Source organism: Cotesia typhae, unplaced genomic scaffold (assembly GCF_013202065.1).
Source record: "Cotesia typhae breed Kobodo isofemale line unplaced genomic scaffold, CoteBio_Ctyphae contig_44, whole genome shotgun sequence".
Taxonomy (NCBI): domain Eukaryota; kingdom Metazoa; phylum Arthropoda; class Insecta; order Hymenoptera; family Braconidae; genus Cotesia; species Cotesia typhae.
The window spans coordinates 6,471,917-6,488,751 of record NW_027423753.1 but is presented as its reverse complement, the minus strand read 5'-3'; the positions used below and the strand labels follow the sequence as shown (position 1 = coordinate 6,488,751).

The window sequence follows — 16,835 nt, the reverse complement described above, 5'->3', positions numbered from 1 at the left end:
TTCGATTCCAAAGCTCGTAGCGCTCACACGTGCTCACTGAAATATAGTTTTGATTATAATTATCACTTGCTTATTTCTCATAGTTTTTTTTTACTAAATTATTAGATTCTTGATGATTCTCCACCAAATCATACGTGAAGTTAGTTCTATTTCCAAAAATAATTACAGAAGTAAGTCTATTAGATGCTGATTGTGTTCAATATCTTTTTCATAAATTAAAAGTGAGTCAATAGAAACGGAATTTCATCATATGGTTTTTCTATATTGTAAGTAAAAAGAGCTATAATATTTGTATCAATATAACTGATATTATAATATCATAACCACATGTTCATAAATAAAATTTTTTACTTTAATTAAGAACTTACAATAAAGAGATTACTAAACTAAGATGGTATCTTTTTAATTTCCCGCTAAGAAAATTGAAAATTTTCAAAAATCGGGAAGGTATTGTTTTTAACCTGTTTTCCGGAAATCGAGTTTTCATCAGATCTTGATGTTTTGGGTCCTAGGAAGCTTCCCTGACTATTCCCGCGATGGCGTCTGTATGTATGTATGTAAACCTCTCATAACTTTTGAACGGCTTGGCCGATTTGATCGCTGTTGGTGTCATTTGAAAGGGCTTATTTGGACCGATTCCGACGGGTGGATTTTCAGGAATCTTAAAAAAACTATGAAAAAAAATTTGGAAAACGGTTGACCCTAAAGGCCACCCCTGCAACTTCCCGCTAACTTCAGTTATTAGGCGCTTGCAATTTTGCCGTTTTTGCGATGTTTTTGAGCTCTTCGAGTTCAAAAATTTATTGTCATATTTTGAGCTCTCCAAGCTAAAAAATAAGCTGTTTGATACTTTTGAGCTCTTCGAACCCAAAAGTCTAATAAAAGTTTGATGAAAAACGATTTTTTTCATTTTTAAACTGCTATAACATAAAATTTAATAAACCGATTTTCATGCGGTTTACAGCAATCGATGCAGTTTTTTAAGTACTATAATCAATATATTAACATAAATTGATCAGATGTAAGATTTTAGTTAAAGTTGAGTTTTTTGTTAAAAAAATTCCATTTTTTTTTATTTTTTCGATTTCTTTCGTTCACGATATCTCCCGAATGAATGAACCGATTTTGACGCCGTTGAAGTTGGTCGACGTCGATTTCGAAGGTTGAGAGCTAATTATTTTTTGTAATCGATCGGTAAAGCCGTTTAAAAGTTATTCCAACAAATCCACTTTTGAAAAAAATTTTTTTTGCAGTGTTTTTGAGATTTCTTAGAATCTACATGTCCGAATCGGTTCAAATCTTTAAGAAATCTAAGTTTGGTGGAACCTAATCGAATGCCACCAACCGCGTTTCGATCGGTCAAGCCGTTCAAAAGTTATAAGAGGGTCACACACACACACACACACACACACACACACACACACACACACACACACCGCACGGACACCATCGCGTGAATTGTTAGGACAGCTAGCTAGGAAGCTTCCTAGGACTTCAAAACATCGAGATCTGATGAAAACTCGATTTTCAACAAACGGGGAAAAATCAATAACTTCCCGATTTTCGAAAATTTTTAATTTTCTTAGCGGGAAGTTAAAAATCTTTTCAAATGTGGTTTTTTTTTGGAATAACTTCTAAACGGTCTGACCGATCAATTCCGAAAACTACTTAGCTCTTAACATAAAAAAACCACGTCGATCGCCGCCGAGCCGGTCAAAATTGTTTGGTTCGTTCATGAGTTATCGTCGACGAAAAAAATTGGAAAATAGTATTTTTTTCGAATTACGGCGTAATTTCCGGTCTGATCAATTTGTGTCTAAAAGTATATCGTAGAATTTGAGAAACTGTGTCGAATGCTACCAACCGCGTGAAAATCGGCCAATTTTTTCGTGAGTTATCGTTGAAAGAAAACCGAAAAAATTGTTTTTACACGCTTTTTATTACCTTCACTTGTATGTTTGTATATTTGTATGTTTGTAACCGACTTCTTTGGGTGCTATTTTGACGCACTTTAAACGGCCAGATTTCGTTCAAACTTTGTAGATTTATCGAGGACCGATGAGAATACATTAATTTGATAAAATTATTCCATTTTTCAATTTGCAAAATAAGATTTTTGTTAATTTATATGATGTTTATCTATAGTCGATAAGGCAGAAATTTTAATTTTCCAACCATTATCTTCAGACGATTTATCTAATATTAACAAAGTGCATGCTGGTAAGTTAGTTGCCAAATAATAGTTTAAAATTAAAAAAACAAGCTATTATAAATAAACCAAACTAAAAAGTAGAAAATAAATAATAGTTTAAAGAAACTAAAAAACACGTTTTTTATAGAAAACCGAACTAAAAAAATAGAAAATAAGTTTTAATAAATGGAAATTAAGAATAGTGTTAAAAATTTCAATAAATGTAATTAATAATAGTGTAAATAAAAAAAATGTATTTTATTTTAAAAAAAGCGTGGGGTGCATGGGTCAATAGATATAAATATTCTATCGACAGATATGAGTAGAGTGATTATAATTTTTAAAATATCTTAAAAAGCACCCCACGCTTTTTTTAAAATAAAATACATTTTTTTTATTTAGACTATTATTAATTACATTTATTGAAATTTTTAACACTACTCTTAATTTAAATTTATTAAAACTTATTTTCTATTTTTTTAGTTCGGTTTTCTATAAAAAACGTGTTTTTTAGTTTTTTAAAACTATTATTTATTTCAGGATTACTTCGAAATTCCTCATTTGATATCTTCACACTTAAAAATTATTTATGGAGCTTAAAAAACTGCATCGAAAGCCGTCAACCGGGTGGAAATCGGTCGATTTGTTCGAAAGTTCTTACAGTTTGAAAATTCAAAAAATAGTGTTTTGTTAAAGTCCTATCTGACTTTTAAGCTCGCAGAGCTCAAAAACGTAATAAATGACATTTTGAGCGCTTAAGTATAAAATTAGCGGGAGTTGCAGGAATGGCCTGTAGGGTCAACCGTTTTCCTAATTTTTTTAAATAGTCATCATTCATCATTAATATTAACACTTCTTCTATAAAATATCTCTTAATAATAATACATTTAATACATTATAGTATCGTTGAACGATTTTAGATAAAAATTTATTTTTTCAAAATTTTTAGCAATTAGTATTTTAACGCAACAAGGCACGTTATGAAATTTTTATGTTTCTGATTAACAATATTTCCGGTAATTTTTTTGAAGTGAGGACTACTACTTTCGGCTTTATTGAAAAAGTCAATATACCGATATTATTGAGCATTCTCTTACTTTAAGTAACGTTTTATTGCGAATTCCATATAAATATCTTGAAAATGGTCAGAATAACATTTTTTAATTAGTTTCGAGTTTTTTTGGTTGAAAAGAATGATATGAATCCAAAAAATTGTTAATACAATTTATTAAAAAACACATACCTATTCTTATTATTTTCGATATTTTACACATGTAAAAACAAACAATTTTAAGAAAAAAATCTCTATTTTTTTAGTTGTCAAGATTTTTACAAAAAAATTTTTTTAACAAGAAAATTTGACATACAAAAATTTTTTTTTTTCCCCCAAATTATTTTATATTCGATAAAGTTTTATTAGAAGAAAAGAAGCAATAAATAGTCAAAAAAATATAATCATGTTGATTTTATTGCGGGAATTAGTGTGGCCCTCCTTCTAAACAATTATCATGATTCGTTTTACATCATCAGATTTAAACCGAAATCTTTCAATAATCGTTAAATCCAACGAGAGTAAGAATTTATAGAATCAAGTGTCACGTGTTCTATCAATAGCATGCCATAACATATTAGAAGGTTTTTCTATTACGTAAAGTATTTCATTGTCATTAAGACATATTTGAAATCATTATCTAATTAAAAACAATCACAATTTAAAAAAACGGAAAAATTCATAATTGGCATAATTTTTTTATATCAATCCATAATAATAATGATGATAAAAATAAAAAAAATATTAATTTTTTTTTAATGAACTACACATGAACAAAGGTCGTTTTCAAACAGAAGGTAATTCATAACTTTAACGAATCATCATTTTAATCTTGACCAATTCTTTTTACCGTTGTGTAAAATTTGCTTCCGGCGATGAGTGATGTCACGATTGCAGACCAGTTTTTTTCAATTGATATCGAATATTATCGGTAGACTGTATAATAATATATGACGTTTATAAAATAAAATGACGTTGAGTATTATGATCATGCTTGTCATTGCATTTGTAGGATGGGGATAACGATTGTGGAGGGGATTGTCGGCAACTCAACACCTTGAAAGAAAAGATTTCATCAGGTTTCGTTCTTTGACAGTCGAACCAATACAACTTCAATACGATTTCCTCAGCTATTGCGGTAATAAAAATAAACATAAACATAACATGTTTATATACCTGTTTCGATTATAATAAATTTTCATAAATCGAAAAATAACATGCAGTAGTGTTTTTGCCAGTTTGGATTCACCTACTTGATAAGTGCATATAATTTTACCCAATATAATGGATTTAATAGTAATAATTTACTATAAGCAATTTATTTATGTACGATTGATTTATTATAAATTAACTAGTGTAGTGAATGATTTTGATCATCTTCTTTGTACTAGAGTACTGACTCAAGATTTAAATCGTTTTTCTCTTATCAGTCATTTTCTTATCGTATAGAGTATCAATCTGTACGTTAAAAATAATTAACTTTTATAGTTAACACTTCTTACTAGATAATTACGATGATAAAAAACAATTAAAATGTTATCAATTTATTATTTTAATACAAAGAAAATGAACTTTTATGATTTTTGTAATTTTTATTACAACTCTACTGTAGACTGAACTGTAATTTTTTAATACACTCTTCTCAAAATAAACTACACGATCGTCTATAATTTCCAAACAGTCTTGTTTTGTATTTCAGTCAATGGGTTTCCAAATCATGAAGATTCTTCCATTGATATTATTCTTTCAAGGTACAGTAAATTTACTAATAGCTTAACTCTACAATGGCTTGCGAATCGTGTTCCATAATATATATATATATATATATATATATATATATATATATATATATATATATATATATATATATATATATATATATTATTATCAGTATTATTTACAAATAAAATAGTCTGAATTTTTATCCGTATAGAAGCTCGCTCCGCTTGCCTAATAAATTTGTAATGATAAAGCAAAAATATTTTCTTAATACTGTCTTGTTATTTAATTTTTTAGTCTTTCAATGTGTGAGGGCTGATTTGAAAGTTAACAGGCACGACTTAAGAATAGTTGTCAATGATAGTAATACGTTTGATTTATATTTGACGTAAGTATTGTGTGCCGGTAATTAAATGGAAATAAAGCTCTTGTCATTCTCAGCACAAAATTAAGAAATAAAATGATTCATAAATTTTTTTTTTGTTTGTACTACTTTTTGATGGATTAATGATAAAAAATTGATTCAAGGTTTAAATAAAATAATTTTATACAGATTTCTAAATTTAAACAGTTCTTTAAAATGATATTTCATAAACTATGCAGCGCTAGCTTTTTTCTCATAAAGTCTGTAATTTGATAGTTGAATCTTTCAAATAAAAAAAAATTTGTTACTCTTTAGGTACAACATGAAAAAGGTATAATACTGAAAATGAAAAAAAAAAAAAAAATAAAATAAAATAAATAAATGCATTACATTCAATTTTTTGATCAAAAGTATAAACTTCATTTGTCTAACTTAAATTCAAGTTTTTAGGATTTGATTAAATTTCGACACTAAAAAAAATTAACCTGATTCAGAAAACAGTTCTTGAATCAATAAAGCTTTTATTTTTCATCTTTCATTAGTAGAAAAAAAATACTTAAATGTATAAAAAAAAACTTAGATCTTATTTTTTTTTATTTTTAAAGCTGAAAATAGATAGTCTTACTTTTTCATTGTGGCACTTAGTTTCGAATAGATGCATTAAAGTTCAAAATAGTATTAAATAATAAACTTGTTTTACTTTTTGTACAGAAGCAAACTTTTAGATCAAATAAATGTCAGTTTAAGTGCCAAACATGCAAATATCCTAGAGATAAAACCTACCACGTTCAATGTATCAAAGAATGATCTAAATACCCATTGGAACATTACTGTGATTGGGTTATTTCCCGGCTATTCAGTGATTAGTGCTGATGTCACTCCAAATGTTACGAAGTAAGATATTTTATTTGTTATTTTACAACTCATTTTATTATGGAAATGAAATCCCCAACTATCTATAGCAACAAATTTAGAGGTTCTTTTTACCGCGAATTACGGGAAAACTGTTTAATATTTTTTTTTATCTTAAAATAAAAATACAAACTAAAATTTTATAATTTTACTGTAATAAATATTGTGAAGGGTTTTTTTTCTAAATAGAAAAGGATAGACAAATTTTCCATTTTTTTTTTTAATTATTAGCAGAAGTCGTCTTGTTTTTTTTCTATCAGATTCATTGTTCTCAGTATAAATTTATCAATTGAATAAATTTATCAATTTCGTAGTGTACAAATTTAAGTTTCGAATTCACTTCGATTCGGTTATTCACTAACACGTAAGCAAACTGACAGATTTGATTATTGACACACTACGACTGTAAATTAGTAATTGGACTCGAAACGATAAATTGATTTCACAAAACGAGTGGCTACAATTATTCAATTTTTAACTTCTCGCTAAGAAAATAAAACATTTTTTAGGTACATGTGTCTGTGTGTGGGTATGTACGCATGTACGTGTGTGTAAGAGTATGTAAGTGTATATGTAAACCTCTTATAACTTTTGAACGTCTTAAACGATCAAATTGAGATTAGTGATGGTCCAAAGCATATCATTGCCCTTAAATCTCGTGAAAATTTGAATAAATTCCGTTTGCTAAATTTTGAGAAATCTTAAAAATAAAATTTTTCAAATATGATTTTTTTGAAATATATTTTGAACGGCTTCCCCGATCAATCCAAAAACTAATTTGCTCTTAAACTTGAAAAACCACGTCGATTGTCGCCAGTCCCGTCAAAATCGGTTGATTCAGTCGTGAGACATCGAAAACAAAAAATTTCGAAAAAAGTATTTTTTCAAAATAACTCCGAAATTTTTGATTAGATCAAATTCCATCATTGCAAATTTTTGATAGAGCTTAAAATTAACAGCAATCGCCGCCAACCACGTGAAAATCGGTTGATCCATTCAAAAGTTATCGTAGTTTGAAAATTCCAAAAATGCTAGTATATCAAAGCCACATCAGTCTTTTGAGCTCGAAGAGCTCAAAAACAAAATCAGTGAAATTTTCAGCCTTTAGGTATAGACTTAGAGGCAAGTTGTAATGATGGACTTTAGGGTCAAATTTTTTGAGCAAATTATTTTCATTGATGTAAACTTGATGATGAGTCGTTTTTTTTTAATATTTTATACTGAAATAAATAAGAAACTCAACGCTTATGAACAGCATTGACTCTAACAGATTCTAGTAAATTTAATTTAATTTATTTACTGTATAATTATTGCTGCTTGCACCACGCGAAAGCGTGTGGGTGTATTCTTACTACTCGAAAAATATTAACTTGTCACAATTTTCCCATTTTTCAACATAAAATTGTTTCTGGAGCTTTGACAAAACGTGAGATTTGTGTTTATGGAAAATTTTAGCATCACAAAATATTAAATGATATCGTTAGTATCAGTTATAGTAATTTATGCTAATATACAAAAAAAATTGAGATAGATATGTCAAGAAAATATTAAGAAAAATTGAAATTATTTTTGAATAAAATAAGATGAAGTCAATGTTTTTTTGGAACTAAGGTAAAAAACCCTGTTAGTGGCACCGTTAACCCTCATTAATGGCACTTTTTCTTTCAATGAAAAAATTTTCTACTTGGAATAAAAATGAAAAATTTTTTTGATTTAAAGTTCTTAAAGATTGGAGATAATATATTCATTATTGAAATTAATGATTTTATTTATTGAATAAGTACCAAAATCAAAGAAAAAGTCAGTAATGGAGTCCCCGCCACCGATGGGGTCTTTTACCCTATTGTTTTTTTTCTTTTATTCATTTTTTTCTTTTTACAGAATCGATTATAGGTGGGACATTTTAAGTTAAATCGACAACTTATGACCCCGACCTTTTCCAATTTGACTTAAAGATTGTTATCCCTTCTTACCCGATAAAAACCTTTTTTTCAGAATTTTTTTTTTTTAACTTTTTAAAAGTCTTCAATTTGGCTCGAAATTTCTGAGCTAGAAAAAAAGTAAAATTATCACTAAATTTTAAAGTAAATCTCAAAGAGAATATATGAATACTACATAATTACTAAAGAGTTGCAAAAAATTATCTACTATTATAGCGACAAGTGTGTTCATGAAAGAGTCACAAAAATAAATGTAATAGAAATAGTATTTTACACATCTAGGGCAGTAAAATAAGAAATGTCTCAGATCACATGTAATTGTTGTCCGAGGCGAAGCCGAGGTCAATAAACATGTGATCTGAGGCTTTCTTATTTACTGCCCATGGTGTGTAATATACTATTCTAGTTCCATTACTTTTAATTACTTAGAATTCTATCGATTATAAAGATTTTATGAAAATATTTTTATTAGTGCTTCATTTGAAACGTATATTGTTTTTTCTTCGTCGACTTATAAAAATTTTATTATTATCTTTCGATTTGAGATTTTTTTTTCTACAACTTAAAATTGATAAATTATTGTAACGTTAATGCAGTGAAATCACCAATAAATTTATGACTCAATAATAACCCGAGTCGAAATTTAAATCGTAGATTCAACGTATTGAACGTTAAAAACGTATGTTGAACGTAATGGACATTAAAAACGTATGTTGAACGTACTCAATGTATTATAAATATTAAGAGAACCAATAATTGGTAAAAATAAGTAATATTAAAACTACTCAAATAACTCAACATGCTTGAAACGTAAATAGACAAAAAAAAATTTGTTTTTCAGTTTTGCTAGGGAGATTTTACATTTCTTAACTTAAATTTACCATTTTTTTTTTTGACAGAAATGCTTTTTCGAAATTTTTTACGCTCGGAATGGTTTCCAAAATTATGTATAATTTTATGAAATATCATTCATACGATTTTATACAAAAAATGGCCTCATAAAGAATTTCTTAAGTCAAGAGGAAAAATTTCTCTAGTCAAGATATAATTCTTGGTTAAAAAAAATTTTCTTGATTTAAGAATTTTTCTTCTTGAGAGTGTTATTTTCTTCAAAATGGTGTTTTTGGTTCAAGATTCTTGATCTTGAGTCAAGTTAAATTTTTTATCCATGTGGATTTTTACAAAAAAAAATTAAAATTTTTAACTTCCCGCTAAGAAAATTAAAAATGCGTAGTTATTTGAGTAGTTTTAATATTACTATTTTCACCCATTATTGGTTCTTTTCATATTTATAATGCATTGGGTACGTTCAAAAAACGTCCATTACGTTTAAATGACGATTTTAACGTTCAATACGTTTAATCTACGATTTAAATTTCGACTCGGGAAAATAACAATAATTTTTTATGTAACAGTTTTGCAGATGCATTTGTTAGAGTAACAATAGAGAGATCAACGATTATATACTACATAAGTGAAGTTGTTGGCTGGATATATTTCTTGGCATGGAGTATCAGTTTCTACCCACAAATTTATACGAATTACAAGCGAAAAAGCGTTGTAGGGTTGAATTTTGACTTTTTGTCACTCAATATTGTGGGGTTCTTTTTATATTCTCTATTTAACTGTGGACTTTATTGGATACCACAAATCGAAGTTCGTAATTGTATTATTTACAAAACGAAATATATTGAAAAAACATCAAGTTAATTACAATTTTTTGTTTCAGTTAGAATACTTTCGTCGATATCCTAAAGGATTGAATCCAGTTCAAATAAATGACATTTTTTTTGCTATTCACGCATTTTTTGCTACTGCCTTTACAATTGGACAATGTTTCTTCTACGAGGTATGAGTGCAGACCTTACATTTTTATTAAATTCTTAAACCAAATAATCGTTACACAATAATATGATACTAATTAAAAAAAAACATTACTAAATTTTCCAGGTTGGTACCCAAAAAGTATCAGTCACCGCTAGAATTATTCATGGATTATTCACGGCAGCAACAATTATTTTAATTGTCTTAGGAGTTGTTGGAAAAATTAAATGGTTGGATTTTCTCTACTCATGCAGTTACATTAAATTAATTATTACATTAATAAAATACATACCACAAGCATTTTATAACTTTAAAAGAAAATCCACAGTTGGGTGGAGTATCGGTAACATAATCTTAGATTTCACGGGTGGAATACTTTCTATGCTTCAGATGGTATTAAATGCTTACAACTACGGTAAGATAATTTGATACTAACATAGAACATTTGTACAACTAAATGAATATTATATTAAATTAGTTATTCAATATTACTAAGTACCGTAAATAGTTACATGCTATCAATTTTAACGAAAGCATAGTGATTTATCATTATGATCAAAGAGTTACAAAATAATTGTTTCAGATGATTGGAAGAGTCTTTTTGGTGACCCTACGAAATTCGGTCTTGGTTTCTTTTCAGTTGCTTTTGATGTACTTTTTTTTTTACAACATTACGTATTCTATAGGTTAGTACAACGCTTACAATTTTTGTTGTTGCTCCCATTTTTATGTCATACTAGATTAATTAATAATTACAGTACACGGAGAAAATTAAATGATTGGGTTCATCATACTAAATTTGTAGCTCCAATCATCTAGGACGATTAAAACATTTTTCAATGTAAAGATGGTTAGTGTTATTATTTTTTTTCCCCTCCGGGCGTAAAGAGTCAATTTTAGCCCTGCTGCACTAAACGAAGTTTCCGCTTTACGTCTTCGTCGGGGAAAAAAATAGTACACTCCTCGGGAAGTAAATAAGAAAGCCTCAGATCACATGTTTGTTGACCTCGGTTTCGCCTCGACCAACAATTGCATGTACTCTGAGACATTTCTTACTTTTCTTCCCTAGGGGTGTAATATACTATTTTATGATAACAGTTACCATTTTTTTTTAGTAACAGTTACAATCAGGATGGTAACAGTCACTATCAGGATGGTTATATTTTTTCAGTCATTTAAAGAAACAAATCATAAATTTATTTAACAAAAAAAGAGATTGCTCAGTTGTATGGAATTAACCAATTATTAAACAAAAAAAAACTAATTCACAGTAATAATGATAATCGACGTTTCGTCGATTCGCTGATTCATTAACTCATCGCAACAACAAAAAAATATCAGTTCGTCGCATTAAATGTAATTAATTATTTTTCGTTTAATTATCCAAAAAAAAAATTAACTATCAAAAACTTTCAACTTAATTCAAAACAAAAGAAGTCTCAACGTCTCGCAATATTCTGTAATTTATCAAAATTAAAATTCATTATGGCAATAGTTCTTATAATTATATAGAAATTTTTTCTATAGTGCTATAAAAATAGTTTCCATGATAGTATTGGAATGATTCCTACAATGGTATGGAAACTTTTAATGTTTACTGTCACTGCAAAGGTCTTGACTTGAATTTGTGTCTTTTCAAGGTTTTATATCATTCTCACCGATAGTCAATTTATTATGATAAGGATTTAGTCTGCATTCGAAAATTCTCTATCTCTAGATACATAATTAAGAAATGACCTTGTATGTCGTGAACCATTGTAATTTTTGAAGATATAAGCTCATCCTGATGTTACTCGTAAAAAAATATTCTGATCAGACCTGATATGGAAATTGGCCATATCTAGATGCAGACAAAACTGAAGCATAAATAAAATTTATAATTTTTGATTTTATTTCGTTGTTTAAAAAATATGAATGGTACTAATTTGTAGTTGATACAAAATTTATTGTAGTTGTTGGTACAACTTTATTCAAAAACAGATACACTCTGCAATAGAATGCAAAAATCCTACTCTTTTTGGAACTTAAAACTTCAAAGACAAGTATCTAGAAAAAGAACAATTCTGCGGCCATGTGCTATCTATCGAAGACTTTTAATACTAGTTTTGACAGAGCGGAACATGTGATTTCTCCAAGGTGATGTCTTTGTAACTAACTAATATGCTGTCAGATTTGTAAAAATTTTATTGATTATTTAAATTTTCTCCAAAATTTTCAAATAATTTTAATAATACATGAAGGAATAACTGAAAAGTACATTTCATGATGAATATGTAAATCATACACAAAAGATTTTTTCATTTGGCATAATATTGCATGAAAAATAATAATAATATTAATTTCATATTATATTTAAAAATTAAAAAATAAAATTTTATTTTTTGTAAGTTCTAAGTCGGATAAAAAACGGTAACCGATTGGTTTACAACAGTAGTTCTTTTTTATTTTTAAGTTTCTGAAAAATGTAGACTAATTTGAGAAATGTATGAAATTTTTTTTTTTTTTTTTTTTTTTTTAAATTTAAAGTCGCATAAACTACTAAGGTCATGAGCGACTTACTAGGGGGGAACTTTTGAGATTGGAACTCGTTTTACACTTTTTTTGGGCTCAGCAGAATAATACACTTAAATATTGAAAATACTCATTGGTGTACGCCGGACTCGAACCCGGTTCAATGCATTTTGGAAAGCAAGGGCCGGAACCGATAGGCTACTGCGCGCCTGAAATTTATTTATTTGTGTTTAATTAGTGAAAAAATTAATTTTATAAATCAAAAATTCTAAAATATCAATTTCTCAATTAAAAAAAATTTTGTGAAAAAATTGAAAAGTACAAAATTAATTGAAGAGTTTTTAGAGCAACTTTGAAAACTTTTTTTAAATTTAATTTACACATTTTACCATTTTTATAGTTTATACCGTAAATCTGCCATAAAATATATTGATTAAAAAAAATTAAAAATGTAAATTCGCCGATTCTTAGACTTTCAAAACCTAGTGACCGTATAACAGAATTAGCACTCAGATTTGGCTTTATTTGATACTATTAAGTCAGATCCAGCTTGATAAAATCATATCAAAACATATAAAAAAATTATAAACAGACATATCATATTATATCAGGCCATATCAGAATATATTAACAAATTATATATAGATATATCAAGCTATATCAGCCCAGATCAAATTATATCAAGCCAGATCAAGCCATATTAAGCCTGATCAAGCTATATCAGGCCTGTTATGGCCAATTTCCATATTAATTCACATCAGGGCCTATCAAAAATTATACATGTATATATCAGAACATATCAAGTCTGATCAGAATATTTTTTCACGGGTAGACTTATCAAGACCTTTCATTTAAGTACCCACATCAATTTTTCATATATATTTATATGTATTATATATACGCATATATGAAAAATTTATTTAAATGTATATGGGTACTTAAATGAAAGCTCTTAATGAGGGTAATATTGGGATGAGCTTATATTTTTTTAAATGTCAATAGTTAAGAATAGTTAAGTTAATAAGAATAGTTAATAATAGTTAAGAAAGTACTTGCAATAGTATATGCAATTTAACAAAAGTAATTATTTAATAAAGTAAAATTTTATTTATTTACCACTCCATAGATCGTATCGGAACTATTTCTATAATTATGGGAGACGATCTTATAAATTCTAGGATCACTTCCTAATGTTATGGGCATCATTCCCACAATTATAGTTATCGTTCCTATAATCAGTACAAGAGATAATCCCATAAATTTATAGGAATAATGTCTATATTTTACTTTCCATGTATACTTATGTTTTTGATCGTGGTATTTAAACGCTGATGTTTAAATTTTATTTACTTCCTCAGATGGTAACTGTTATAATTCCAGATGGTAACTGTTACCATCAGAAATTATAAATATAACCATTTAGAATGGTGTTTTGTCGAAAGCTCGTCAAAGCGCCGAGATTTCGTGCTTCAGGTTTTCAAAATTTGATTTGATTAATATTTTGGATGGATAGGAATTTTAAATAAATTACACTCGATGTTTGGGACAACAGGAAGAAGTTTATTGTCCCAGAGGAGGAAAAATCTGGTGAAGCCAGATAAAAAAACCTTCTCGATGATAAGTACAAGAAAAATCGTGTATGAATGTGTAATTGTTATTTAGTCAGGGCGGGACCGTAACTATTGTTGTTTAGTCAGGGCAGGATCGTAACTATAATAATATTGAACTATTCCCGTTGGATAGTCAATGTGTAGTCAGGGCGGGACCGTAACTATAATAATATTGAACTATTCCTGTTGGATAGTTCAATGTGTATTGCCAATTATAGGCGAATATTAACGACTCGTTGAGAGTCGTGTTAAATTGTATGTGTGTGTGCGATAACCGATCAAAGCCAAGGCGGCGTGATCAACCACGGGCCGTCAATACCCAAAAAATGTGAAGGAGAGAGCTCGGATGTATGGCGTCTGCCCGAATTGTCGCGCAAATTTCTACAAAATTGCACTGATCAGCGAATAACTGGATTCAGCTGAGTTTGTGAAGATGAATTGAATGATATTGAGTAAAGTGAAGTAAAAACGATATGACCTTTGAAAATTTATGAATTGTATTGTATGCTATGTAATGTGCAAGAGCGATTGCGTAAATTACTACTGATTCAAGGGCCTCAGAGCAATTAGTGGTCCTGGCCACCGCACGAGCCAATTCGGTTTTTCCTATACGGCCCCGATCTGCGCGATACCGTTCTGCGCCTACGCCGCAACTTGACGACTACGATGACTCCCGAATTTAAACGAATTCCGGTAAGAAAATTGTTCGAGAATCTTCTAGTCGAAGCTAGTGCTAATATATAGATATAGTCATCTGATTTCGTACGCCCACGCTCTCTCTCAACAGATATAGATGTAATTGTGTGTAGCACAATACATGCATGATTTTTCTCTACGTACACTCTCGTATATACTCCATCGTATATGTACGAGACGACTCGACAAATGATAACAGTAATTAACTCTAGTTAACATACAGTATTGTAACAATTATTATAAATATGGTGAATGCTACCATATAGATGATTTCTACAAACATCTAGATAGTATTCACTACTATTGGGTTGATAGTAAAAATTTTTATGATAACTAAATAGTAACTGCTATCATTTAATTTTCTCCGTGTATAAAGAGTAATTTTTTCACTCTGATAAAAAAAATATTTTAAATGGAGAGAGATATTTTTGATGTGTGGAAATTATTTTGTCACCTTGTGTCCTTCCAAGGATTTCTTTTCTTGATGAATCTCATCATCTTAGATAGAGATTCATCTAAAAGTATGTAATCTTTAATCGTTGCAATTAAATTCGTCATCCAAGAATAATTTTCTTCAACTAAAAAAAATTTGGTTTACTTTCAAGAACTGAATATTATTTGGTTCAAGAGATAGCGTTTTTTTTTTTTTCAAAACAGCAAAAAAAAGCTCAAAAAAAAATCAACCCCGATTTATACATCAAGCCCGATATATATAAATCAGGTCAATTTCCATCCAGGCCTGATATGGACGGTTTATATCAGGCCTGACATAGTCTGATCAGAAAATTTTTTCACGGGAACCTTTAAAACATTAACGATGAAAATAATTTTATTTTAGTCAAATTGTGGAGGGTGAACCGTCTCGTCCTGGGTACTCCGGATTGCTCTGAAACTTGGCAAATTTATCAAACCCATAAATAAAAGTTTTTCTGCCAAATTTTTAAGGGTAATCTCCGTACCCCGGTCTCCTTTATTCATAATTGATAACTAATTAGTAACAATAATTTTAACTTTATATTTTTAGGCATACATCTGATTTATTGAGATCAGAATCAAACACAACTGTCATAGAATCATAGTATTGTATGGAAGACTTCAAGATTTGAATAAAAAGACAAATGCTTCAAAGTATTACTAGATTAGCTACAATACTATAGTGTACTGGGACCACGCAATAATTAGGTTTGTAAAAATGTAAAAAATGTTGAAATTTGCTCAACTGACTTGAACTCAACAAAATGAATGTTTATTTCTTTTTTTATAATTTACGAATTTTTAAAAAATTTGATGATAAACAAGAAATCTTATTAGATACAACTTAAACAGTATTCAAAAATTGTTATAGAAATTTATTTTTCAATAGGAAGTATATTTGTTATAAATTATAAGTTATATATTTGAATTGTTTATTTGAGAAACCCTTTAAGTCAAAAATACTAAATTTTTCAGGAGAAGGAAAAAACATTTTTCTCGGATAAATTTTCTCGGGTAGGACCCTCGAGACTTCCGTAGTCAAAAGTTTATGTTAGAGTGTACGGTATATATACGTGAGAGTCATTATTCACAAACCTAAAACTTTTTGCTGTTTATGTACTTATTTTAGCCAATCACGAATGAGAAACTGTTCGTTTGAAGTCTGGCAACACTGCATGAGCGTTAAGATATTTTGTTGTGGTTACACTGTAGTGTTTTGGGCCAGCTGTAGACTAACCTCTGTTTTGATATATGCGTTTATTTATTTGTTTACATACATTTGTTCGGAAATATAATTACAATGTTTGAAAAATTTTTGTCTGAAAAAAAAATAATTGACAGTATTGTTTTATTTTTTCAGAAAAATCAGTAATGAAATTTTTTGTGTTGATGTATTAACTGATTTCAAATTTTACTATTTTTTATTATTTCATCTGACTATTATTTTTATAACTTATGAAAGATTAATATATATTATTGTATTAAAATTGTTAACTTTTTTGAATTTTTAATAAATACAGAAAAATACTTATTTTCATAAAAT

The 16,835-nt window shown here is 28.6% G+C and overlaps 1 protein-coding gene across 10 annotated transcripts; it reads left to right on the top strand.

Moving 5' to 3' along the window:
• LOC141528725 (cystinosin-like) lies at nt 1–16,825 on the top strand. Of its 10 annotated transcripts, none has more exons than XM_074244922.1 (10): nt 1–266; nt 4,255–4,568; nt 4,942–4,993; nt 5,259–5,349; nt 6,037–6,219; nt 9,593–9,833; nt 9,907–10,026; nt 10,128–10,416; nt 10,585–10,687; nt 10,760–12,419. In XM_074244922.1, exons 2-10 carry the CDS (start codon nt 4,527–4,529, stop codon nt 10,818–10,820), a joined length of 1,182 nt encoding a protein of 393 aa, XP_074101023.1. In that variant the 5' UTR covers nt 1–266; nt 4,255–4,526; the 3' UTR covers nt 10,821–12,419. The 10 variants fall into 10 exon arrangements, 8 of the variants coding, with proteins under 8 accessions (XP_074101023.1, XP_074101025.1, XP_074101027.1 ...); XM_074244924.1 differs by having other exon boundaries at nt 2–266; nt 4,255–4,380; nt 4,924–4,993; XM_074244926.1 differs by having other exon boundaries at nt 2–170; nt 4,255–4,380; nt 10,760–12,418.
• The last annotated feature ends 10 nt before the right edge of the window (nt 16,826–16,835 follow it).

Bases quoted from the DNA above. Each gene is read 5' to 3' on its own strand.
- LOC141528725 (XM_074244922.1), top strand. From the start codon at position 4,527: ATGGATTTAATAGTAATAATTTACTATAAGCAATTTATTTAT. The intron at 4,569-4,941 runs GTACGATTGATT...TTTGTATTTCAG, and splicing joins ACTATAAGCAATTTATTTAT to TCAATGGGTTTCCAAATCAT. The intron at 10,417-10,584 runs GTAAGATAATTT...TAATTGTTTCAG, and splicing joins ATTAAATGCTTACAACTACG to ATGATTGGAAGAGTCTTTTT.